We start from the raw sequence: 27,421 nt of genomic DNA, 5'->3' as shown, positions 1-27,421 counted from the left end.
AACATCCCCACTGTTCCTCCTGGAGAGCACTTACTGCAGTTCAATTCCTGCAGCTCACCGGAGGCAACACAGCTGTGACTGACTCATGTATGACTGGCCATGACCTTGAATGATCCTTAGTAGATCAGCAGGAACCATCAGATGCTTTTCCAGCACAGTGTATTTCGCAATAGATTTCTCACCTGGGGTAAACCAGGTGTGGTTGAAGCACCTGCTCCTTGCAGAGTTCTCCAGGCTGGGGCAAGGGCAGGAGAGGAGGGATGAATAAACTGGGTGACAGGCAAGGCTGTACAAACTCATGGCTAAATGCCTGGCCACAGCAGAGTGGAGAGGAGAGGGATAATTCACTGTATTTCTTGCAGAGCCCCTAGAGCTGGGAGAGGCTGGATTTGTTCCAGAGCCAGAGAGATTATGGGAATGCTCTGTGGTGGGTCACACTGAGGGTGGTCCTGGGGACCACCTCATGGAGCCAAGGCAATGCGTGGGGCTGCAGTGAGCCAGGGGCTGTGGCTGCCAGCTGCTGGGGACAGCTGTGTGTCACCAGCTCCCACAGAGAGCCTGCACTGATTCTGCCATTTGGTTTTCATCTTAATGAGTCACTTCAATATTTCAAATATACCTTTAACCCACTTGAGCACATAATAGCACAATTAGCACCAGCACCTCATAAAACCTAGCAATGTTCCCTCTGATGCTTAGTAAAGACTCTGACCGAGTGGCCAAAGACATCCCATTGCAATGCAGCATCTGATCCCTGGGGAGCACACAGAAGAGTCTTTAAAAACCACAAGATTTCTGTGAAATGCAAAGCTTTGAGCCATGAAGCTGCTGAGAAGCCCCACACTCCAGAGATAGATGTGCTCCCACCCAGTTAGAGGTCAAGGTAAGAGCACTTTGATGATTTTAAACCTCCCTGTGAAAGAATTTGTTTATTTTTCTTGCCTTCTGAAATCATATTAATGTATTTAAATAACCGTACTGGAAATGAAAATAAGCTCTCCGTGCTAACATGCACACATGATCCTTGGATGCTGATGCTCACCAGCTCTGAGTTAGAGCTGCTGCTTCTCCCAGCTCTGCAAGGCAGCTCTCTTTTTTCACTGCACCCTCAGACTTTTCTAAAACACAGACCTGCTGTCTACAGGTTTGTGCTGACACTAGTTTTATCCTGTGTTTGATAGGTTAAAGAAGTAATTCCTCTGATTTCTTTTGCCTATCATTCTCGCTTCACAGTGAAACAGAAAAATTGCTGCTATTGCTGTAATAATAATATTTATGTAAGAACTATACTTATGTGATGGATTTATGTGATATAATAGTTACAATTATGTGATGGACTTGGGGGATTTGATATTAATTTAAATTGAAAATATGCTGTTAAAATTTCTGTGTATTTTTAGTTGCTGTTATGAGTTGCCAGCTTGAATTTCTGGTTTATTTTAAACATGTACAGATACCTTGGCCAGCATAACCTGTCTCCTCCTTGGCACCCCTAAGACACTTCTTCCAGTGATGGGGGGTTTTTGTTGGCTCCGGTCCTCAGATTTCTAAAGATCCCTCTGACTTGAAGTTCTGTTGTTTAGCTGAGCCCCAATTTCCCATTGCTGCATGGTAGCTGTGGGTGCTGAGGAAAAAGCTGCTGTGCCAGAGTCTGACCAAGGATTTCACCTGCTTAAGCCAGACTTGTGTGGGCAGTATAAAGTGAGTTTGTTTTCTGAATAGATCTCAGTGATAAATCACGTGCTCACACTGAACCTGCCAAGTTCTTACTCAAGTGGTGCTCAAGCAGTGGCCTCAAGGTTCCAGAAAGATTAATGTTTTTATCTAGACCTATTTATATACCTAGATATACCTGTATTTATATCTAGTCAATATCTCTCTCTCATCCTCCATCTCTGTCTAATCTATACCTACACTTGTATCTATATGAAAAAAATTAAAACCCTGTCAGAATGCATGTGCTTTCTGGCATAGGGAAGCATACTGAGCTGGGGTGTCTGTAGGCAGTAATTTCTACCCACCTTTAGCATGAAATCTGAAGGAAAGAATAGCCCCCTCCCTGGAAACTCTGCTCCTCTCTCTCTCAGTCCTCATCTTCCTTCCAGCAGACTTGCACAGGAATAGAAATTTGTCCCCTTCAAATATTGCCATGACAACAAAGAAGAAATTTCACAAGCATTCCTACCATTCCTACCAAATCCTGAAACAGCAAAGGCAAAAGGTGGGGATAGCTGCATAAGATGTGTCTAGATAAGGCAAGCCTCAGGCATTCTATTTTCATGGTTTTTTTTAATTAAAGTATCATTGGTCCAAGGCACTTCCTGTGGCAGGGAGTTGAATCATTTTCCACAGAAGGCATGAGACAGAGGGCTGGTGATTGAAGTATTGGCACCCATCTGCAGAGTGTATTTAGCTGGCCAGAAACTATTTCAAATGAAACCACATTTGGCCATCACCAAAATTTGCAAAGAGAAGTCCCCTGGGAAATAATTAATCAGTCTTGGTAAATAAGTAAAGCCACGCTTATTGTCACGCTGAGCCTGCAGATGGAATATCAGGGCCCCAGGGTTACGCTGAAGCCTTTGAACTCTTCTGTGTCTCCGCAGCCCCTCACAGCCCTGATGCAGGACTGCTCTTCTGACCAGCACCTGCCCAGTGGGACCCCTGACCTCTGATGGCTTCCTGGAGGCTTTCCGTGCTCGCTGTGGCTGTGGTGTGGGGCTGGGTGCTAGCCTCCTCCTCCCCCAGCACAGGTAAAGCCTAGTATGCCCTTGTGTCACTGCTTGGTGTTCACTTGGGCCCTTGGGGGAGTTTGTCTTTCAGCCAGAGTTTTTCTTCTCTGTGTGTGCATTGCTGTGTGAGTGGCAGGTTTATAAACATGTAATCCATGGTTTAAATATCTTATGTGTTTAGTGGCTATTTTTCTGTTTGAAAGGAGAAAATATTGCCTTTGGTGCACAGCAAGTATATTTTTTTGATAGAGTTATTCAAATATAAACACTGATATAAATGCTTTTGAGCATGGTCCCAGACAGACAGACTGTGCTAGGTGTAAGAAACAGAAGGCTTATTTGTACTTGGAGAGTAACACTTCTAAGAGAATACTGCTCTGCAAGCTATCATTCATGGCAATGGCACTTCAAGCATCCTTTGGTTCCAACCCTTGAGCACCTCTTTGCTGCACTGCACCTGCTGGCTCTTTTGGCATCTGGCAGCTGGCATTTGCACCTTGAGAGATACTGGGCAGATCTGGCCCTCCCTGATGGAAGCAGTGCATGCTCAGCCATCAAGAAACTGCCTGTCCTGCTATCCAGCACTCACAGAAAGCTGCCACAACCCCCTGTCGGAATAAATCAGGCAAGGTTCCATTTTCTTCATGCGGGAAAAGCCAAATCTTTATTCACATGACTTATTTTACACAGTTTTCACAGACCTTATATGCAACATCTATTGGCTGGTAGTTTTCTTACTACCCTATTGATCAGAAGATGATTTGTACATACATACTAAGGTTCAGGTTGTTTACATTTTTCTTTTGTGGTTCTTATCAGATCTAATGTTTATGCAGGTGTACTTATTTTTCACCCAAGAATAGGTTGTTATGTTAGCAAACTATTCATACCAAGATTGTGTTCACATGGGAACTTGCAAAGTTAAAGCTGTACTTAGAAGAAATGACAGGCCAGCTGTCAATCCAGCATAGCAGGCCTGATTTTATGAGGCCTTTCTTTTACCTGTCTATGGCAACTTCCCTGCTGCCACGCTGAGCAAAGCCTACTGCTTTTGAAATGGGCTCCAGAAAATATGAGTGTCACCTCCACCTCTCTGACCAGCACAGGGAAGGGCAGATATGAAGGGGGTGGGTGTGTGTGTGTGGGGGGGGGGGACAGCTGGGGGACACCTGGCAGGCTGCTGTTTTTTCGCTGGCAAAATAGGTGGAAAATTGCAAACCCCACCTGCCTCTCAGAGGGTGTGGTGTGGACATAAGTGGTGGGGGACAGCTGGGGATAAGCAGGGGTTTGTCACCAAAGCAGTGATGCTGGTGGCAGTGCCCAGCAGCCAGAGGGGTGGCTGTGAGGGCTGTGGCTGTCACACAGCCCGACTGCATTAGCTGACTCACCATCACAAACATCAGGGCCAGAAGCTGTTAGTTTGTTTTTTTCCAAGAAACATCCAGAGCATCTTTCCTTCAAGACTGCATGAAGAAATAGAACATTTCTAGTCCTGTGTTCTGTATGAGTGATGTGGATTTAAGTGAGACTGGTAATGTATTATTGTGAAAATGAGAAACTGCAAGAGGCAGTGCTTACATTTAAAAATCAAATCCCAGAATGCAAGCAACATCCCAGAATGCAAGCAACATCCCAAAGAGAAGCTTTTCTGTTCCCTTTGAAATCCAGTCAAAATTTATTTTGCAAGAATTGCTGTTTACAATTACAATAGTTTTGAAAAAAATACTTCTGTTTTGCTCAAGCTCAAGATATAAATGAATTTCAGAGCATTCTCCTATCCAGATAGGAATTCCAGTTCTGACCAATCTAACCCTCTCTTGACAGCTTAACATGACAAAGGCTAGCAGCTTTTTGTTTCCTTCTTTGCATTTCTGTGAGGTTCAGCATTTATACAATCAGGAGGAGCCTCCCAAGCACTTGGTCCAGTATCATCTAAATACATCTAAATACATCTTCTACTTCATCATCTAATGTAATCATAAATCTCCCATGGAACTTCACATACTGGGAAAAGTGGGATTTTCTAACTGCTGTGTTTTACTTGGGAAAATTTCTGTAGAAGAAACAAATCCTCCAGCAATGTACCCTGCAAACTTTCCAGGGAGCACATTAAAGCTGGATTTGTGTCGCCATCTTCCACTGAAAAATATCCTTATGGTCTGCTTTCACAATTGATTTATTAAAAGAATACAAGAAAATAATGTTGTAAATCCTGATGAAGACATTAAAAAGGTGTTAGAGAAGCCAGTGATCTGAAGGCCAGATTCAAAGGGAGAATGGTGGTGACTGAAACTGCCAGGACATGGGCTCCAAATTCCTGTGAAACAAAGTGTATAATGCAATGAATATTTAGAAACCAAATAGATAATTTCACCTCTAGATAGTGGAAAAAAATGACCTTTGATGTTGACAAAAATTTACTTTGTTCCAGCTAATAAAACTGAGCAGCCATGGAGTTTGTCATGTGAATGACAACTCCATATAGAGCTACACTTCTAGGACACATTTTAGGATGGAATTCATCCATACTTCCTTATATATTAACACATACCAGCACCTTGAAATACTTTTATAAAAGCCAGATCAACTGTAAAGTCACATTTCTGTGTAGCTGATAGGTGTCTAAAATAAGAATTATTCTCTAATTCTCTGCTTTTTATCCTTTTTCCTGTTTTTTTCCCCCCAATAATTTTTAATACACTTGAAAGGAACATTTCAAGCAATATGCGTGATTTGTGTCTATTATCCCTGACAGCATGCTTTGATCTGTCATTTTGTGTTGGTGGATGTGCTGAACACAATGTTTCAAGAGATAAGTGTCCAGAAGGTTGGTAAATATCAGGGGTTGAAGGTAAGCCAATACAGGACATGAAAGGTCATCCCAGGACACTAGTTTTACTTAAAAAGTCTTGGAAAAGGGTGTGAAAATGTGGCATTCTGTGTGCTTTTTCAATGATCCTTGAGTGTTTTCTTTGCGCACCTGCAAAAACTGTTTTTTTGGGGCTGGGCAGGTGCAGAGCTTGTGCATGTTTGTTGAACAGTCAGGGCTGCAGCACTTCCCTCCACATCCAGCAGCTGAATTTCAATAATTCATATCAAAATATCACACTGACAAGTTTCATGACTGCTTTGGGTTTGTTTTCTTCACTCGGACATTCTGTTTCACCCTCTGCTCTGTTTTTAATGTAGTTGCTCCCCCACGAGACCTTTGGATCACTGACCCTGGGCTCCTGGGTTCTCTTGATGTCGAGTGGAAGCCTCCGCTCCACATCCAAACCTTCAAGAAGTGCACAGTAAAATACAATTTTGAATATCGCAACACTGGGGATAGAGACTGGAAGGTAAGGCAAAGCATGAAATAATCCTCCCAAACCAGGGTTATTGTTCTGCCTTTACTTCCTGCATAGATTTCTGTCAGCATTTCAAGCAGGAGTGGAACCAAAGCTGTTCCAGTTTTCCATGAGAAACCAGACTGTTTCGGTGGTTTGAATGGGAATGTGTTTGGAAATGTAACAGCAGCAGCAGGCAGTGAAGGGGTTCTTTCTGTCACAGGGCTGGGTGTTTGCTGCCCAAAATAATTCAATAGCATTCCTCATTGTATTCCTCATGTAAAAGGAAAAAAAAAATTACACTTTTTAAAAGCATCTTTATGAGGCTTGAGCTGAAACAACAGATCCTTAGGGATGCAAAGCAGTGAACAAATAAAAGTTAGGTATCATTAATTATCCTAATGGTCTAAAATTCCCTCTATCCAGAACTGTGTTTCTAATTACTATTTACTTCTCTCTTTTAGATGTGATTGACTGTAACTCAGGTCTTTGATAAAATTGTCAGTTATCTCTCATTGATGTGTAGCAGGGCAGTAGCAGGCACAACACAGGAAGGGTTGTTGGAATATATTTTGTGAGTACTTAAAAAATGAAAACGGCTGCAGGGTTAGGAAGGTAAATGGAATGGGGAGAGGAGAAACCCAGCAGTGAGGGCTGTTTGGTTGGCACAAGATACTGAGGAACACATTAAAAATATGCTGAGGATCTCCCTCAACAACCTAAAATACAGATTGAAATCCTGAAAGAAAAATTGATTTTTTGCACAATCCTAAGGGAAGAGAGCTAGAGGGCTTGCCAGCTCAACAGACCAGGGAAAGAGAAGGAGCACTCAGGCTGGCAGTGCTGTGGAGCCTAGCTCCTTGCTGGCACAGGTCACCTGCTTGGGGCAGCAAAGCCAGGGCTGCCAGGCTGTGCTCAGCCACCACAAAAATGGGGTTAGGCCCAGGCACCCCATAGGAGCCTGCAGAGGGAAAAATCCTGTTTCAGCTATGGATTGCAATTGCAAGGGCATAGAAAGCGGCTCCTGGACCTGATGATGGTCATGATGCACCTCATGCTCCCAGATGTGCAGCAGTGTGCATCTGTGCAGATCCCTACAGGATGATTTTAACTGCAATTTAAAAGAAAAAACATGTGCAGTTAAAAAAAAAAAAATCAAAATTCTTGAAATCATGAGTAATAAAAATTTCTTATATGATATAGATGTACAGACTAGAGCAAACACCCTAGTGTTTTGACACCTTGCCAAAATGTTGACCTCAGATAAGGTCACAAAGAACAGTCAGGCTGAAAAAAATCCATTGGACATCAGCAGAAGAAGATCAATGACAACATCATTGATATCTGTTAGAAATACCTGGCTCACCACATCTCTCGCACCTGGGGAGTGCTGAGGACAGCCTGACTGTGAGCTGTACTATTGCTGTTCCCACTGCAGCACACAGATGCATTTTATGGCACAGATGCACTTTATGGCACGTTACCTCTGTCCTACATGGGCTAACACAACACTTTGTTTCCTCATTTATTGTAAACCTTGTCAACTTCCTTGTCCTTACATATAGTGAAGGGGAGTAAGTCTGAGGAAAAAAAAAAATAGAAAAACCCTAAAAGGGGGTGCTCAGAAAGTCCCACAAAAGGCCAGGCCAGGTGGTACATAGTCGTGGGTAAGGCTGTGAAGCACTGCCTGGCTGCTGGTCCACCCTTTCAGGGGCTGCTTGTGCTTCCCACAGGAACCAGCTTTAAAAGACTCATTCTTTCTGTTTCTGATTATTTCACACCATTAAAAAAATGCCTTTTATGTGGATTTGTGGTGGTATCCGCCTCAGGCTGTCTACAGTGCCCCTTGCTGCTGGGGGTCCCATTAATCAGACTGTTCTGCCTTGTCCTGGCTGTGGCCTGTGGGTTGAAGCCAACAAAGCTGGGCACAGGAGCTGTAAATGAATGCTGGAGGAGTACTGGGCAAGTGAGGCAGGACAGATATGTAAAGAGACGATGAAGCATACAAATGAGACTATTTGCAGCTGGAGCAAGAGCAAAGATACCTAATTCTGCAGCCCACTTAGTGACAGAAGAGGTGCTTAAAAAGTCTGTCTTTCAATCAGGTTATTTTTACTAGGAAGCTAAAACTCAGAGTTGGATTTGACCTCAGCAGGACTGCTGAAGTGAGGCTGCAGACATTGCTCAAAGGACAGTGTACAGGTGATGTGGAGGTGCAGAGTGACTGGATTTATGCAACATTTCAGATCCCACCACAAGGTTAGGAGCAGCCTGTGGCACCTGCTGCAGTTTTGTGCTTTGCATGAGTCTGTTGCATGAACCAGTGCTGGCTTGAGAGTTCCTGGGTGGATACGTTATTGCAGGGCTTGCTGATGTTTAAGACATTAGAACAGCTCTGCTACCGAAGGCTGTGGTTACTGGACACTTCGGGTTTGTTTCCCTCTGCCCACACCCAAGCTCTGCTCAGCTGCCCTGCAGGACTCCATTGCTGAATGAAAAAGTCAGTTAAGTGTCTTTCTGCTCTAAGGTGGGCTGGCTTTTATAAGAAACAGAGCACTTGGCAGTAAAACTAATAATTCTGACTGGCTGGCTTTTCCTTGCCTTTTTCCTTTTTTTTCTTTCCATTTTTTATCTTTCAACTGAAGCACACAGTGGTTCAAATGCATAAAACTGGTTTTTGCTGCGTCTGACTGGTACACTGTTAAATAGTGATTATTTCCTTCTCACTTGACAGGAAAACTTGATTCAGAGGTCCAGAATTTCAGCTGCATCTATCATGACTGGGAATACCTGAAGTGCACCTGGCAGCCAGGTCTCCTCACACCTCATGGTGTACATTATGGGCTATATTATTGGTATGTAACAGAAAAATAGGAAATCATCCAGGCAGCAATCAAGTGAGCCACTCTGAGTACAAAATGCCACAGTAAATATGCTTTTATAGCTGGCAGTGCTATTGTCCAGTTCACCTAGAATGAGCCAAAATAATGTCTCAAGCAATACAGGGCTTCTGGCAAGAAAACACCAAAATGTTTCTTACTTTCTTAAAATCAGACCCATGCTGATCTTTGCCAGGAAATGTCTTCTGACTTCTTCCTTTCATTTTATTCATTCCCAGGAGGTGTTTTCTGCATGTTGTCCACCATAAACACTTTGCTAAACATTCCTGGATAGCTCTGGCTGCACATTTCCCATTATCACAGCGCATATATCTCAATTGGACACGATTTAAGCACAAGGCTACCAAGCTCAGTGAACCCTAGACACAGAGTGGAGCTTCCCAGCAACTTAGAGGTTTAGTGTTCAAATATATTTTCATAGCCTTAGCACATGCCATACAAGCAAACATGCTTTAACAGGGTAATAAAAACACATAATTCTCAGCTGTTTCTTTTAAGCTGGTGCTAAATTCTGTTCTGCAGGAAAAACATAGCTAGAATGAGTGGTTTGGAACAAAGTAAATACTGTATTTGTTCTTCAGCTCCTATGATATTATGCAAAGGATGACTTAGGCTGGGTTTCGTGCCACTGGATTATGTGAAGACATGCATAGCTGCATTTTAAACAGGTTCCATGTAGTTCTTGGAAATAATCTTCAAAGCAGAAGCACCAGTTCAAAACCATTTTGCTAACTGCAAAGATCTGCTTAAAGGAAACCATGGAAATGCATGATTCATGCCTAAAAGGAAAAGAAACACTAAAAAAACCCAGCCTCGATTCAATTGCCTTCAATAAAACCAGGCATTTGGATCTGGGTCCCATTTTATCACAAGATTGGGTGGACACCACGGCATCCTTTGATCCCTGTGAGCAAATTTTTATAGTACTAGAACATGAAGTTTTTCCCCCAGACATAATGTGCTGTGCAAAGAGACTTTCATTAGGTCTGGAGTACAGGGACCAAATTCAGCCCTGTTGTGAGGGCATAAAGCAGCAGGAATCTTAAAAAGCAATATGAAACACCAGTCAATATTTCCAGGATGCAGTCAGCAGCTCAGTTTTGGGGAATGGCCCACAAAGGCAGAAGAGACAGGTTTGTGGCTGCACATTAAGTGACAAAGTGTAAACCCCTTCCTAGCAAACCCTGAGTTTCCATGTGCCCATGGAGAGCCATGGGAACTACCTGTAGTCAGCCAGAGCAGTTTAGCAGCACTCAGTACATTTGTGGCACACATCACCTGCCTAAAAACTTCATTTTGGTTTGGGAGGGGACCTTTCTGCAACTCCAGAGTCTGTGGCTGATGATGCAGGAAAGGGCCTAGGGGCGCATGACTGTCTCCATGAGTAGAGGCCAGATCCTTCCCCAGCTCCAGTCACGCAGTGGCACCTCTTGTGGTCCAGGAATGGGCTTGGGGAGAGCCTGGCACAGCCTAAAAAGCAACCTGAGAAGCTGTCTGTGCATGTTAATTTGGGTTTTTTCTCTTCTCCTCACTTTTACCATAGGAGGAGTCCAGTTGACTGACCCACAGCACTGTGCTTTGGACAAAGGCGGGATATGGGCAATATTTGAGGCTTATGTCCAATCTTATTAAAAATGTCTTACTAAGTAGTAATTTGTTCCGGTTACTTTTTTCTATTTCCCTGCCCACTGCTAGGTACGAGGGGCTGGAGCAGGTGGTGCAGTGTGATCACTACATCCAGGATCACGGCATAAATCTCGGCTGCGTGCTACACAACCTCAGCCAGGCAGAATACCAGGATCTGAACATTTGTGTCAATGGCTCAGCGGCAGCCAGTCTGCTACGGCCACTGTACACCACCCTTCACCTTCACAACCTTGGTAAGGAGGGCAGGGAAACAACAGGGGACCCTTGTGGTCACCACACACCCCAGGCCCACTTCCTGAATTAGGGGTCTCAATTCAATGTGTGCTTTTGTAACTGGGTGGTTGGAATGTGTGCTTTTCCCCCCAGGGAAGGGGCTGTGGCATGTGCCAAGCAGGACTTCAGTTTCTAGGAGTGTTTGCAGACAAACAACACCACCCAGCACAACCCTCGAGGTCAGTGGGTGCCTCCAAGTGCTCATTTGGCAGCTGGACAACTCAGGACATAAATGGCCTGCTGGGCATGTGGCAAAGCAGCTATGGGATTTTTGGCTCTAGCAGCACAGAGATATCTTTATTTACTCCTGCTGGAATTGAAACCATTGCTGCACTCCTTGCAAGCACAGGAGAGATCTTTGGGCTCTGCTGTTCAAACCAAGCTAAGGTCTGGGGTGAGCTGAGTACAAGGTGTGACGGAGGCTGTCAGAGATGGATTTCAAAACCGTGAGGGGAGAGAAAGGGAGCAGAGCACTACATGATTTGCAAACACTCGTACATGTACTCGGTGTGTGTTATGGTGTAATTTCATAAATGCACTTACCTTGCTGGTGCATTTGCCTACATGCCAGAAGGACAAATAGCCAGTTGTCCCACTGAGCCACCAGGCTCATGAGCAGGATTTCGGAATTCAGTTAGTGCTGCCACGTGGTTCGTGTGTGGCTCTGAGTATCGGACATAGATCAGAGCCTTCTCTGTGATGCAGAGTGTGAGGCCAGCAGAGTGTGCAGGGGCCGAGGCTGCCAGGGGAACGTGCCGGGCACAGCTCTTACACGGCCGTGCTTCTAAACCTGCGCCGCAGCCCACAGCAAGGACTCCGTCCTGCCTGTGTGTCAAGTTAAAATAAACAACATATCCTCCAGACTTGGTGACATCTTGCTCCTCCAGCATCGTGGCTGAAAGTCAGGAGCGCTCAGAAATCCCATCAGCAGGGAAAGGGGACAGAGGTGATTAACTACAGCCAGGAGCTCTCTGAGTGCACCTCCTGACCTTCTCTCTTTCCTTTCCCCTCCAGCAAAGCCCTCAGCCCCGGAGCAGCTGGTGGTTTCTGTGTCCCCAGCCGAGGAGCTGCGGGCGGCCTGGAGGCCCCCGGGCGGGCGGGTGCCGCCACACTGCCTGGAGTACGAGGTGCAGGTGGCAGAAGATGCGGGGCAGGCCGCGGCTGCCTGGGCGGTAGGGACAGCACTCAGGGTGTCCCAGGGAAGGGAAGGGGTCGGGCAGCTGTGGCCGAGCCGGCAGGAGGGGCACAGGCTGCAGCCGGGTGTGAGTCACCCTGGCGGGAATCGCTGACCGGCTGCTGCACCACACACGCTCCTCCTTAACCCCCTGACCTCCAGCAGCAGCTCTGCTTCAGCAGAAGCAGATCCTCAGCAGGAGTCGCCAAGCGAGCATTTCCTTGGACCTCCTGCCTGTTATCTCAGAAAACTGACAGCGAGGAAATTTAAAGGTTGCTGTGGTTTGTTTCCTTGAATAGGGTGGCATAACTTGGACCAATGAAACTATAATTCTAATCTCTCAAAAGGAGTGGCCTTGAATCGAACATACCTTTTATGTGTGGTGCTTTTTCCTTGTATATTATCCAGGTGCAGTTTGGAGGCAAAACTGAAAAGGGCTAATTAATCATAGGGGGCATCTATTTTTTAATTGCTGTATTCCACTCATGAGTCTACTTAATTAAAAGAAAGATTCCATAAATTAATTGGCATAAGTGGCAATATACATGACAACACATCCAGAAAATAATTTCAGTAGATTTGCCTTCATAGTCATCTTATTTGCATTAGCTTGCACAAAACTATTGTGAAATCATTTAAAACTGCCAAAAGATAATCCAAAGGTTTACAGAACCTGGACAATGTGCAGGAAAATCAGGCCACACCAGACAGATCCTGGTGGCGGCACGTAATTCTTTGATATATCTTTCTATTTTGTTTCTCAGTTTGTGTCGACCCAAATGGAAACCGCTGTAACCATTTCCAGAGCAAATCAAAGCCACATTTCATGTGTTCGTGTCAGGGGGAGAGCAAACATTTTTTGTGCAGACCAAGGCTTTTGGAGTGAATGGACACAGGATTGCTTCTCTGGTATGGTACTCAAAGTAAATGGTGTTTCTTTTATATGGTTTATAAAACCTGTTTGGGTGCAAGTGCTGATGGTTTCCCAGGGGATCTGCTGCCCAGGGACCTCTGCACTGGAGATGGGCTGCTGGCTTAGTTTCACCTTCAATCTGCTCCAGCACAACAATTCCTGCAGCTTTGCATCTGCAGTGCACTTAGCAGGTGAGCCCCAAAATATTAATGCTTCTGCAGCAGCATGGGGACAGCTGGGATGGAGGAGTGACTGCTGACCAAGAGAGGGCACAAGGTACTTCCAGTTTCTGGACAGGGCATCCTCCTGGCTGTCCTGCACCACAGATCAGCTCCTCTGAACCCTTAGGCTCTCTTGGGTTGTCTCTGCTGCAAGGTGCAGAAGGCAGGGGAGAAGCACTTAGCAGTGACTGTATCTATGTGCCAGAGATATAAAACCCTGAAGGAGGATGTGATCCCACCCAGTAACATATACCTGTAACAAACAAACAAACAAACAAAACTATGTAGGGTAACATGGACAAGATGACTTTGTGTCTGAGCCCAAGCTTCAGAGGAGGTAATATAATCCATTCTAACATCTTATTTCCTGCTATTTATCTTTGCAGAGTCCAGAAAAGAGGACAAGGAGCTATTTATCCTCATTCCTGTCATCCTGAGTTTGTCAATTACCCTCATAATATTTATGTTGATTGGCCAGTGCAAGAAAAGGTAAGCACCAAGGTAGCCTATCCAAGCAATATGCTTTTTTTTTTGGTGTCTCTAACAATTTATAGCTACCATTGTAACTGAAACATCACATTAAATGTCTAAGGGCCAAGCATTAATAGATGCTCCAAGATTGGACACCAAACAATAGTTCATTTTCAGTAAACAACCTTTCTGAGTGTGTCTGTTTCTGATATGAAATGCCCCTACAGCAACCCATAAACTTACTGCAGAGACACAAATCCTGCTCATAAGAGCTCAGACTGCTTCTGTTAAATGCAGCAGTTACTCGCATGCACAGCAGCACAAATGAAGCTATTATCATGCCCCAAAATACTCAAGAGCAGATATTTGTCCTAGCTGTGTTAAAGCAGTACCATTTTAATGGGCTAAATCCTCATTCTTTTGGCAGTCACATCCCAGGTGTTTACTACGGTGGTGTGTTTTTCTTTCATTTAATATTAGTTTAATATCTGTTTCCCCCCCTCCAACCCCCCTTTCCCTGCCCCTTTCCCTGGAACCTTCCCTGTCATGTTAGTTCTGCCCTAAACTCCTCCCCTGCTATTCCCTTAGTGGTTACTGTTCCTACACCCCTCCTCCTGAGTTCTGTATAAAACCTCTGCTCCCGCCCCCGAGGGGGTCTTGGGGCTCATTGAATAAAACCATCCCGTTCACCCCCCAAGTCCCGTGTCGCCTTCGTCTGTCCCCGCGCGCCACGAACTGAGACTGCAGAGCTTGCTGGGGGAAGCGGCCGCCCGTTCTCTTCCCTCACCGCCCAGCACGGCACGGCTCGGAGTGCCGCGGCGAGAGGAGCACATGCCGCGCTACAACATATGGTAGCAGAGGATGGTTCCCTCCTTCGTCTTGTAAAAAAAACGGGCAAATTCGTGGGGGCGCCCGCCTCACAGAAGAAGAAGAAGGAGGGAAGAGGAACATCTACGGCCGTAAAAGCTCTGCCTGATGCTAAGAGGAGCTGAGCGCCGAGCGAAAAACTGACGCTCCGGGACCCTCTTTGTTCTCACCATCTTCCCGCCCGGAAGCAACCGCGCTGCATGGGCAGCCGGGCTGCAGAGCTTTTTGGCGGGCAGACTTACCCGAGGACATAGAGAGCGGTTTTGGCAGCGGCTCGGGGGAGCCTGAAGAAAGGCTGACCGAGAAGAGGTTCGTTCCTCGGTCAGCATCTGCAGCGAGACCACCGGAGGCTGATAGTGGCCGAAACCAAGGCTTCGGGGACGAGTCTTGGTTTAACGGGAACACCCAGGCTTCCGGAAGGGCCAAAACCGGGAAGGAACATCCCCAGTTTTTAGCGCGACTTTTCCATCGAGTCAAGGAGAAGATCCAAGCCATCTCCGTCCGAGCCTGCAAGGTAAGGTGGGCTATACGGGTGCGGGGTCGCCCCGACGGACAGCTGGGTTTGCCGCTTTTTTTTTTTCTCGCGTTTTAACCCCCGTCTGCGCCCAGACTGGGGCTGTAGCCTTGTATGTCCCTGGCAAGCGGGTGGGTTTTCTTCTTCTGGGGGAAGTTAGCACTGAGTGCTATCCTTCGCCTAGTCTTCTGTGGGGACCTAGATTGGATCGCTTTTTCTTCTCCTCGAAAATGTTGTCTTCTCTATCCTCCCCTCCCCATTCTGGGCTGGACGGAGGGGGTAGAAAAGACACCAGTAGGGAACAGCTAAGAGGGCGACACGTTAGCTATAGGAGCGTTGTTAAAAGGGGCCCTTTACACCCACGCATTGCGCCGACATCCAGCTGCGTTAGGCCCCCCCCCCCTCCTATAAATTTCCCCTTTTTGCTTCTGTGAAGCTCCCTATGCCCCCATCCCCTCGGACTTTCCTAAAACCCTTTCCTATCCTCCCTTTGGGATTGCTGTGGCCGAGTTGCCCCAAGTGCCCTGCCGGACACTGCTCAAGCCAAGTGCAGTGTGCCCGGCACCCCCTCCCAAGATGGCGCTGGCCACGCCGCTCGGGACCCGCTTTCCCGCCTTGACCCTTCTTTTCCGCCCCTGGCTTCCCGCCAGTCCCATTTCTCTCCCAATAGCCCTGCACCGTCCCTGCACGAGGCTAGTCCCTGTTGGGGGAGGCGGGGTTGGATATTCCCCCATCCTTCTTCGGGCTCGTCCTCCGGGGGGAAGGTCGGGAGGGATCTTCTCCCGAGGAAATGGAGCCGAAACCCGGGACTGAGGATCCGTCATTTTGTCTTCCCCCTGAAATGGCGGCGCCCCGGTCCACCCCTTACTGATACCCCCTGTTAATCATGGCAATCACTAATTAAGTGATTGTCTGATTCCCCTATCCTATTCCTTAATGTACCCTACCCAATATTCCTTTTTATTTAATTACAAATTCCTCTTTTTGCTTTTGATTATTTTTGAATAATCTGTTTGTTGAGTTATATTTTATAGAAAAAAAAGATCATCTCATTTAATTAATACTCAAGATATTAGGCCCACCTCTCAAACGGACATTCAAATTGAACAAACCACATCGCTATCCGCTGACTCTGCTTTAAGACAAGCGCCGCTATCCGCTAACTCTGCTTTAAGAATTTAAGAAGCTGAACATCGCAAGCGCGGCGACGAAGCAAATTCTAAATCAGATGAAGTCACAAATCCTGCTGTGCTTTGTACCCTTAATTTGGACTTTTGTTTAGGACAATTTTATATATTCCAGATGAAGTTTTTATATGTTTCATATGTTGTAATCACAATTAGTTTATCATTTTTTAATGTCTTTCAATTTATGTTTTTTTAATAATATGTAATGTTACAATTTGATTTTATATTAAGTTGTTTTGTTGTAATTATAATTAATTCAGTCTTTTCTGATATTTTTTGACTTAAAGGCTGTGTTTAACCATTGTTGCTAGAGGAATCACTCAGCTACTATATCGCTTCAGGCTTGCTGCATTGCTGCGAAATTTAAAAATTTATTAGTTATATTTAGTTGATTTTTTATTATATTTAATTCCAATAATTCCATTTAATTATTTTATTTAAATTAAATAATTGTGATTTTAATAATTCTAATTCAATTTTTAAATTTAATTTCTGTTAACTATTTCATTTTATTTCAATTGCCTGACTTTATCTGATTTCAATTCTATTTCAATTATTTCAATTATTTACATTATTTTAGATTGTTACTCAGAGCAGCAAAACAGCAAGTTTTGTGCAGTCTTGTGTCTAATTTAGGATATTACTACTCTTCCTGCCCTATAAATGCAATAATGTGTCTTTCATGTCCTTTAAGTAATTTACAATGTTATCATATGATTTTATATTATTTGCATGTTTTATTAATTTGCTTAAACCACAAAATTCTCCTTCCTTTTGTAAAAGAAAAGAGGGAGATACGGTGGTGTGTTTTTCTTTCATTTAATATTAGTTTAATATCTGTTTCCCCCCCCCCCAACCCCCCTTTCCCTGCCCCTTTCCCTGGAACCTTCCCTGTCATGTTAGTTCTGCCCTAAACTCCTCCCCTGCTATTCCCTTAGTGGTTACTGTTCCTACACCCCTCCTCCTGAGTTCTGTATAAAACCTCTGCTCCCGTCCCCGAGGGGGTCTTGGGGCTCATTGAATAAAACCATCCCGTTCACCCCCCAAGTCCCGTGTCGCCTTCGTCTGTCCCCGCGCGCCACGAACTGAGACTGCAGAGCTTGCAGGGGGAAGCGGCCGCCCGTTCTCTTCCCTCACCGCCCAGCCCGGCACGGCTCGGAGTGCCGCGGCGAGAGGAGCGCATGCCGCGCTACAACAGTTTACATTCATGTCAGTGAAGACACAAGGGAAAGCAGATGAGTGGATTAATTTGTCTGGTTTTACTGATGATAATTTCTTCAGGTCTGAGACAACTGATGCCCCAGTACTGATAACTATTTTATTTTCCTGATGGCTATGTAGCATAATGAAGCAGGAAGCTTTTCTAATAAGCCTTTCAAGGCATCACTCATGAGGGGGAACTGGCTCTAGAAATACCCTTGTGTAGTCCTCAAAGATGAGTTGACACCTTTTTGCAGTCCCAAACACACTTGTTCATCTTTGCTGTGCATCTGCCTTCCAAATATTTTGGTTTGTGAAATTCAAACAAACTGTAGATGCTAGTGAGAAATCTGTGGAAAGCAAATGCTTCCTGCATTGCCACTGGGATGTGGCAATGTCTGACAGGGATGCTGGAGCATGTCCTCAGCTCTCTCAGTGTTGGGAATAACAGCCTGTGTCCCTTTCAGATCCGGATCAGGAAAGCCATTGCAGGCATCTGTGGGATATTAACTGCCTGTGCATATTGTACTGATTGTGTTTGATGGGTTACTCATGGAACTATCCCAAGGACAGCCAAGGAGCCCTGAGCTTTCTGCAGCCCAGGTGGGTCTTCCCTGCCTGCTGCCGCTTGTGAAGGCAGTTGTTGCAATCCCAGTCCTTAATGGGCCCAGGAAAACTGGAGGGGCTTAAACTGACTGCAGAAAAACTGGAAGAAGTCTAAACTGACTCTGAAGCAAGGTGTTTCTGATAACAGGACAAGGGAGAAAAGAGAGGCAGTGGAAACTGCCATGAATAAAGATAACGTGTTGTTCTGTGGGCTTGCTTGGCTTTTTTCTTTTGTGAGGACTCCAGAAATCTGTCAGCAGAACACACACACTGAAAGGCAGCACCTCACACACATGTGCAAACACCTGCATCCAGCCCCTGTGCCCACCTTGCTCTCACCAGATCTTCCCTGTTCCCAAATATTCAGTCTATTGAGATCATCTAAATGCTGAACAGGAGCTACCTGAGATATTAATTTCAGCAGCTGATATGCCTTATCTGTTGAAAAGCTCAGGTGCAGAGGCCTTGAGAGAAACTTCTGCTATAAAGAGGCATGACCACAGCTACTGCAAAGGAGAGATGATTCAGAGGAGAAATGAGGGTCATTTCAGTAAATGTGACAAGGGAATTTCTCTAGAATTGGACACTGGCATCAGAATTCAATGAAGCACACCTGGTGTTTCTCAACACCATGTAGTCAGGTGATGAAATTGCTGACTGATTTTTTAGGAATCATTCCCTATGATGATGATAGAAAATAAAAACTTAAAAAGCATCACTGGATGAGATACTCTTTTCCAAGCCCATTCTGGGCTTTTTTTTTTTTTTTTGCTTAAAGAACTAACTAAGGCAAACACAGGGGTTTAGTCTAGTTTTGTTTTTATTGAAACAACCCTGAAAATGTATTTTCTTGAAGGAGCATTTATTCAAAGTGGGAATTTCTAATGAACAATGGAAGCTCAGAGAGAAAACCAAGTTTGTGTCAATCAGCTATGTAAAGAGCTATACTAATCCAATCAGAAACAAAAACAACACAGCAAATGTTGGATGCACATTACACATCCAACTGCAAAATTATTCAATCACTATCAGCTGCTTCCACTGCTAAATGGGCAACAGCCCAGTGTAATTTGGGGAGCAACCTAAGGAGGAAAGAACTAGGGGGAAAAAAAATCAATGCATGGACTGAAGCAGAAATGAAGTTTCATGGTTGTTGTAATTCTGCTGAGACATAACCTCTGCCTCTACTGTCTCCTGGGCAGCCACCATAAGATGGCTTTACTTTGAAAAATACCCATGAGCATGCACTGGGCATGGATTTTCAGAACTGCCATCAGGCCTCTGATGTTCTGCCAGACTCTTAAACAGTTAAAATATCTACTAAAAACACTTTAGTGCATTGTGAATGTCCCCAAGGGGAAAAGTAAGGCAGGCAGCCAAGCCCAGCCTGTTGTCCTGGGTACATCTGATGCAATCTCACCTACTTTCCCATGTGGGAATGCTGGACACAGGCATTTGGATTGGGACAAATACTGCAACAGCCGCAACCTGCTGGATGGGTTTAAACTGAGCTAAAGCCTCTACTCCAATTTTACCCCTCAAAAAAAAGGCAAGAAGGGAAGAAGAATTAAAGTGCATGGGTGCAAGTAAGAGATAGCTAAGGAAAGGCTGTTTTATCTCCACAGCTAGAACTCACCCCAAAAAAAGATCAGAGCTATTTGAGTAACCACAAAATATAAAAGTTAGGCTGAAGCCTGCTTAGAAACCTGCCTAATAACAGAGTGGTAAACTAAGCACATCTACTTATGGTATCTGTATGCTGCAGCTTCAGAGGAGCATTTAGGTGAGGAAAGCTGGGCTTGGCCCCAGTGCAGGGCTCTCTGCTCCCCAAAGTCATCCCTACAGAGGGTCCTCACTGCAGCAGCAAAACATCTCCCACCTGCTTTCTCACAGTGTCACAGTCACTCTGAAACATTTGCAAAATTCAGCCCTAATAGATGGCCACTTTCCTTCCTAATATCCTGAGCCTTGCTAGAATTTCAGTAGTGGTTTTTTATCCTGTGTTTATAGAATTACACCAATGTATTTCTTTCACACAGTAGTCTAGTAGAGTGTTTTAATTAATTTGCTGTAGTCCATAATTAATATTTTTAGTAAAGCACTTTTAAAATCCCTCCTTTAACATACTCTGCTCTTATTCTTCCCAGCTCATGTCTGGGTTCCACATACTTTAACCAACTAAGCTCCACATGTTTGGTGAGACATGTCTTTGTCTTTGCATATCCATGTGTTTAGAGTCTCCTTTCCGTCTTTGACTGATAAAATCTTAGAGCCATTTATTGGAAAATAAACCCAACTTTTCTTGCACAGATTTTTTCTCCCTAGAGAATGTCTAGAGATCATGCATGATCCTTTGCATGCTGCAGAGAAATGCAAAATCCTTTTAGTTTGTCATATTCTAACTGCTTTTGGGAAGTAGCAAAACAGGGAAGATGAACGCCAAGGTCTCTGAACTCAAAAATCACTCTTCTTCTCTCACTGAGGTATATTTTCAAGTTTTCAGCAGGAGAATAATTTGAAAATTGGCTTACATTCTGTTTCCTCATATCCATCCTCATACTATTTTTTAATTTTTCTGAGTGACCTCTCAGTACAAGTGTTTCAACCACTATAACCTGACACAAAGCAAGGCTGACATAAGAACATAGGAATTTTCACCTGAACATGAGGAAGAGCTTCTTTACAGAGAGGGAGACAGAGTACCGGAACAGGCTGTTCAGAGAGGTTGTGGATCCTCTGGAGATACTCAAACAATCCTGACTAAAGAGTGCTTGGGGACCCTGCTTGAGAGGGGTTTGAACAAGATGAGCTCCTCTGTTCCCTTCCAGACTTACCCATTTTGTGATCTCTCAGGAACTCTTTACTCCTACTGCACTCGAGGAAATGAAAAGGTGGATGTTGTATCTCACCGGCTGAGGCATCTCTACTGAAATTTTCCAGGTGCTAGAAATCCTATGGCCACTGGGTGTCAGCATCTGTGCTTGGATGCAGAGGACACGGAAAGCAGGTGCAGCATCCATGATGCCAGAATTTGGTATTTAGTGCATGAAAATTAAATAGAAGGGACAATATCTCTGTCACCATAAGAAAGAGGAGTCGTGTTCTTTCTGTACTGTGAAGCAGAGACATGTCACAACTTTTCTCCATCATTCATCTCTGGTGTGACTGAGGGATAGCATCACCTTGTGCCTTGTGGTACAGTGCCCATGGCCCAGTGCTGCTCCACTGACCATATCTGTGTCCCCTAGGGCACATGCCAGCCAAAACCAGCCCCCGCCACTGCCCTCCCCCTTGCTCGTGCCACTGAGCACCCACAGAAAGGTCCCATCGCCCAAACTGGTCTGACTGTGCCCTGCTGTGTGTCCCTGCCTCACGGGCACCAGCTCTTGCACCCCTGAGCCCCCATGGATCTCAGCACCCACCCCTGAGCCACCGCACCGGCAGGCATCTTGGAAGGACAACACAGCCCTTCTGGCTGCAGCTTCTACATGTCAAGGCTTTGGGACTGCAGCAGCTAATGATACAATCTGAAATCTAAAGAGCTTCACAGGCTATGGCAAGTTTGCAGCTCACTGCCTTTTGTGGCATTTGTACATTAGAGAGGAGCATTGTCAACCTCTTCATTTCTATGTAAGAAGCTAAATTTTCTCAGGAAGGTCTCTGGTTTTCACAGCTTCAAAGCAAGCAAATGCAGCTGATGCATGTGCTTGATGGAACAATTTGAGGCAACATATTGTGGCTGAGCTGTCTGAACAGCTGAAATGGCTCTGCAAACTGTCTGTGTCAAGATACCCTTCCCAGAGTACAGAGAGATAAAACAGCCAGCTGAAAAATGACAGAACACAAGGATTAGCCCCACATTGAGGATTCATGTCCCTGCCATCCTGGGCTGCTTGCCTCCTGTGTGGATCTCCATCCAGACACAACACAGGACTTCTACATCCAGGAAATAAAATGCCATTTCAGCAAGTTTCACACCATCAGACATATTACAAAAAAAGTAAACAAAACAATAGCAAAAAAAGTAACATGGCCTTGATATTTCCTTTGTTATATGTGATGAATGTAATTCATGCCAATATAATATTGTTGTGTTTGATTTGTGCCAGTTATAATATGATATGTGTAATATTTTATATTGTTGCAAGCACACACGCCAGCACTGTGAGCTGACCCCACATATCCAAAACTGGTTTCTGACAAAGCCTCATTTGCAATCTAATACATGTGGCTCGCCTGGAGATGGTGATACAGGAACGCCCAGGCACTGATCATCCCTCATCCCGGCAACAATTCTAGATTGGAATCCCTGGAATCCTCTGGGCTGAAAGCCAAGGTTCCCATAACTCCATTAAGGAGAGTCATCACCACCTGGACCCCAAATTATTCAACCACCGCACAGAGAAAAGAAACTTTGTGAATATGTGGGACTTTGAATGGGAAGAAAAAATGGATTGCCAAAATCTCGGCCTCAGGATAGGAAAATTTCTTATAAGAACTGCTGGGTCCAGGGAACCTCTGTCGAGGACATCCACTCTGTGACGCACCCAGAGCTGATCCCGCGCTCGGCACTGTCCTTTTCCTTGTGGCTGGCTCAGAGAGAATTCAATATAAAATCAAATTTTTATTTTTTCATTTTTAATTTGGCTGGACCAATTTTTATCTATAATACCTTTCTTGATGGGTCTGCCCAGGAAGCAATCTCAGTGTTTAAGTGGGACTCAGCTCAGGGAGGGCTGAGTGTGGGCGCTTCCTTAGGCTGGGAGGCTGGATGAGCACAGTGGCAGCACTGCTGTGGTCCCCAGTAATGCATGCACTCATCTGGGACAGCAAGGACAGCCTGCACAGCACCTCTGACTTCTCTGAGATGCCAAATGAGGTTGAACTGCCTTGCCTTTGATGGAGGGTGTGAAAGGTTCCTGCAGCTGCTGTGAGGGGTTTTGAGCCATGGCCATCAGTGATCATCCACAAACGATGGGTTCTGTTTCCTTGCCTGAGAAGCTGTGAATGGAGCTGACAAAGGCATGTCACACCTTTGGTGTGCTTGGATGTCCCAGCTCCCCAAAGCACTAGTGACTCCCAGGAGCTATTTTCATTTGGGAAAAAAAAGTGTACTTAATATCAGGGTTTTTTTTACAAACCAGAGAACACCTTCCTTTAATGTTATCTAGATATCATTGTGATTTAAAAACAAAGGGTGGCAGGACACTCTTCACTGGAATTAATGCAGTAATGGAGAAAACATACATAGCAAAAATCATGCAGAGCCTGATCTTCCTGGGGATTAGAGCCTGCCTCCAAGGCTGCACTTGGCCATGTCACCCACTCCAAACACCCTGCCATGGCACACAGGTGACAGCAAACAGATGCCAATAGTGTGTTAAATGACTCAGAGCAACAGCTGTCCTGCAGGAGAAACAAGCTTCAGCAGCACACACAGATGTGAAGCTGCTCTAAATGTTAACAAATGCAACCAGGCAGTGGTCTAAGATGTAGGTGAGTGTAACATGACATGGAGACGGAAAATTTACACAGGACAAGTAACCAGAGACAGCAGACATAGGATCCCATCCTGTCTCTAGGTACCCAAACATCCTCTGTTCCCTCACAGGGTCTGACTGCAGACCCAGGGCTGCCCCAGGAGCCTGAGAGAGTCATTGTGCCACTAAGAGGTCCCGACCTGATGCATGAAGCCCAGAAAATAGTCCTTGCCTTTTATCTGATGATGTTCCAGATCTTACCTGTTGAAATTGTTACGTGTAGTAGATATAATTTGCGCCTTTTCTAGTATGATATATGTGATATTGAATATTTGTTGGAGTATACACGTTTGTATTAGGACTCCCCCCAACCCACGCAGGTGAAACCTGGTGTATGCTGAAACCCGATTTACACGTAAAAGGATATGGCTCAGCCAGGGACGGGCCATGCCTGGAGAGAAAGGGGGACCCCAGGTGCTGATCATTGCGTGAACGACCTGAGATGGATACCATGGAAATCCTCGGGCAGATACATGTGAATGCAGTGTTCCTGTAAATTTCATCAAGAGATTCACCAACTCCTGACACTGAATTTTTCTTCTTCATCACCAAAACAAGAAAATCTTATTAACCTATTGTCGTGGTTTGACACGGAAAAATAATTGTTCCGGAAGGAAGAGGTCAATTTGGATGTTGACCAATTGAGGCTGGACACGCCTCTGAGAACACAGAGGGGTTGAAAGCAGAATTCCCAGGAGAACTCGTTCTCTTTGGTTTCGGTCAGCGGGCACTGCAGCCTCTCCCCTGCCTGGCCGTGGGTGGGTGGGGGAGGGGAAGGCCCATGGCCTGACTGAGGTGGGCCCAAGGGTGGAGGGACTGGAACCCCCTGCAGATGGAAGGGCGGAGAAATCTGGGATGTCTCCATCCTCCCCCAGAGTCTCAAGAGAGAGAGAGAAAGAGGCAGCAGCAGTTTTTGTCAGCAGTTCACTGTGGGGAAGGAGAAGAGCGAGGTGGGGGACCGCAAGGTTCCTGGCTGCCTGTGAGAGCTGGAGTCTGGGCATCAAGCCATCCTGGGAGTCAGGACTTTTAACCCTTCCTGAGAAATGAAAGCTGTGTGAAATTTCACTCCTCCTTGGTTTGAAAGAGAGGAAGAGATACAGCTTGGACCCTGAGATGTTGGAAGGAGAAATTCTAGATGGGGGGGGACAAGGAGTGGCTTTTTGGCTGGAATTTCTCCTTGGTAGCCACAGACGGAATTAATCTTCTCCTCCAAGAGAGACTGTATTTTAGGAGGATGCCAGTGAGCCAAGAAACCTGCTTCAGCTGGGAAAAGACAGAAGTGGAGCGAACAGAGAAAAGTTAGGGGGTTTGTGGTGGTGCCCCCTGTCCTCAAAGAAGGAGAAGAGAAGAAGATCTCTGTTCGTGGACCCTCGGCCCCAGGGGAAAATGGAGGGGAGGGACTGTGGTCCCAAAAAATGAAAACCTGAACTGTTGTTTTTCTCCCCTCTTGGCAGGGCATCCTTGAAAGGAAAAATCCTAAAAGCAGTCTGTCCATCCATGCATTATTGGTGAGAGCACTGTGCATGGAAAGGAGAAGCGTCACCATGGCCAACTTTTTCTCCGGGCAGTGCCATGCGTGACATAGAAGCACAGGATGTGGCATCTGTGTTTCTTGGGGGAGTCTGTGGCACAGGAGAGACTCTGTTCCCTCGATGGACTGAGTATCGATTGTCTGTAGGGTGGAAACCTGATTGGGGTCCAGATTGTGTCTCACTGTGGTTTGTTGGAGTTGGGTGGTGGGAGGAGGAATGCTTTGTAAAGTTTTCATTTTGATCTTTGTGTGGTTTTTTTTATTTCCTTTCTTTTTTTCTTTTCTAGTAGTAGCTTAATAAAGGTTTTTCCTGTTATTAAGCTTGGGTCTGCTTTGCTCTGTTCTCGATGCATTTCACAGGATTCATTTGAGAGATTGCATTTTCATGGAGGCACTGGCATGGTGCCAGTGTCAAACCATGACACCTATGGACTCTGAATGGAAAAAAGATTGACTGCCGAAATCTTAGCCTCGGGCAGAATTTTCCCTATAAAAACCGCTTATGCCAGGATGGAAGTGTGTGGGCATAGAGGAAAGCCTCTGCTGAGGCTGACCTCTTTGTTGCACACCCAGGGCCGACCCCAGGCTCGGCTCTGTTCTTTCCTTGTGGCTGGCTAGATAGAATTGGATTGCAAAATATTTTATTTTTTCATATTAATTTGGCTGGACAAATTTTCATTTATAACAAAATGGAAGTATGTCCCAACCTTCAGTACTCTCAAATTGATATTGTCTGCTAGTTGCCCAGAACTTTGTGCCCATTGTTGGAGATAAAAATTGGTCCAGCCAAATTAAAAATGAAAAATGAAAATTTTATATCGAATTCTCTCTGAGCCAGCCACAAGGAAAAGGACAGTGCCGAGCCCGGGATCGGCTCTGGGTGCATCACAGAGTGGATGTCCTCGACAGAGATTCCCCCTGTGCTCACACATCACCCTCTTGGACCCAGCAGTTCTTATATGAAATTTTCCTATCCCGAGGCCGGGATTTCGTTAATACATCTTTTCTTCCCATTCAAAGTCCCACAAAGTTTCTTTTCACAAAGTTTCACAATATTCACAAAGTTTCACAATATTCACAAAGGTTCTTTTCTCTGTGCGGTGGTTGAATAATTTGGGGTCCAGGTGGTGATGACTCTCCTTAATGGAGTTATGGGAACCTTGGCTTTCAGCCCAGAGGATTCCAGGGATTCCAATCTAGAATTGTTGCCGGGATGAGGGATTGTTGTGGCGCGGCATGCGCTCCTCTCGCCGCGGCACTCTGAGCCGTGCCAGGCTGGGTGGTGAGGGAAGAGAACGGGCGGCCGCTTCCCCCTGCAAGCTCTGCAGTCTCAGTTCGTGGCGCGCGGGGACAGACGAAGGCGACACGGGACTTGGGGGGTGAACGGGATGGTTTTATTCAGTGAGCCCCAAGACCCCCTCGGGGGCGGGAGCAGAGGTTTTATACAGAACTCAGGAGGAGGGGTGTAGGAACAGTAACCACTAAGGGAATAGCAGGGGAGGAGTTTAGGGCAGAACTAACATGACAGGGAAGATTCCAGGGAAAGGGGCAGGGAAAGGGAGGATTGGCAACTTGGAGATGAGGGGGTTTTTAGGGATGGGGGGGGGAAACAGATATTAAACAAATATCAAATTAAAGACACACCACCGCATCTCCCTCTTTTCTTTTACAAAAGGAAGGAGAATTCTGTGGTTTAAGCAAATTAATACAACATAAAATTATATGATAACTTTGTAAATTACTTAAAGGACATGAAAGACACATTATTGCATTTATAAGGCAGGAAGAGTAGTAATATCCTAAATCAGACATAAGACTGTACAAAACTTGCTGTTTTGCTGCTCTGAGTAACAATCTAGAATAATGCAAATAATTGAAACAATTGAAATAGAATTGAAATCAGATAAAAACCAGGTGATTAAAATAGAATGAAATAGTTAACAGAAATTAAACTAAAAAATTGAATTAGAATGATTAAAATCACAACTATCCAATTTAAATAAAATAATTAAATGGAATTATTGGAATTAAATATAATAAAAGATCAACTAAATATAACTAATAAATTTTCAAACTTCGCAGCAATGCAGCAAGCCTGAAGCGATACACTAGTTATGCGATTCCTGTAGCAATAATGGTTAAAAACACAGCCTTTAAGTCAAAAAATATTAGAAAAGACTGAATTAATTATAATTATAACAAAACAACTTAATATAAAATCAAATTGTAACATTACATATTATTAAAAAAAAACATAAGTTGAAAGACATCAAAAAATGATAAACTAATTGTGATTATAACATATGAAACATATAA

The 27,421-nt window shown here is 44.9% G+C and overlaps 1 protein-coding gene across 1 annotated transcript; it reads left to right on the top strand.

Moving 5' to 3' along the window:
• The first annotated feature begins 2,548 nt into the window (after positions 1-2,548).
• Positions 2,549-14,357, top strand: IL13RA2 (interleukin 13 receptor subunit alpha 2). The gene is made up of 8 exons (XM_031504842.2): positions 2,549-2,753; positions 5,922-6,073; positions 8,167-8,320; positions 8,796-8,916; positions 10,657-10,841; positions 11,896-12,053; positions 12,820-12,964; positions 13,576-14,357. Exons 1-8 carry the CDS (start codon positions 2,675-2,677, stop codon positions 13,680-13,682), a joined length of 1,101 nt encoding a protein of 366 aa, XP_031360702.2. The 5' UTR covers positions 2,549-2,674; the 3' UTR covers positions 13,683-14,357.
• Positions 14,358-27,421: the final 13,064 nt, after the last annotated feature.

The sequence above is a fragment of the Lonchura striata genome, chromosome 14 (genome assembly GCF_046129695.1).
Source record: "Lonchura striata isolate bLonStr1 chromosome 14, bLonStr1.mat, whole genome shotgun sequence".
NCBI lineage: Eukaryota > Metazoa > Chordata > Aves > Passeriformes > Estrildidae > Lonchura > Lonchura striata.
This window is presented reverse-complemented; position numbering and strand designations above follow the sequence as displayed.

What these genes read in the sequence shown, in the direction of transcription:
- IL13RA2 (XM_031504842.2), top strand. Translation starts at nt 2,675, where the DNA reads ATGGCTTCCTGGAGGCTTTCCGTGCTCGCTGTGGCTGTGGTGTGGGGC. An exon ending in CCTTCACCTTCACAACCTTG is followed by an intron (nt 10,842 to 11,895) that starts GTAAGGAGGGCA and finishes TTTCCCCTCCAG; the next exon opens with CAAAGCCCTCAGCCCCGGAG. An exon ending in AGGCCGCGGCTGCCTGGGCG is followed by an intron (nt 12,054 to 12,819) that starts GTAGGGACAGCA and finishes TTTGTTTCTCAG; the next exon opens with TTTGTGTCGACCCAAATGGA.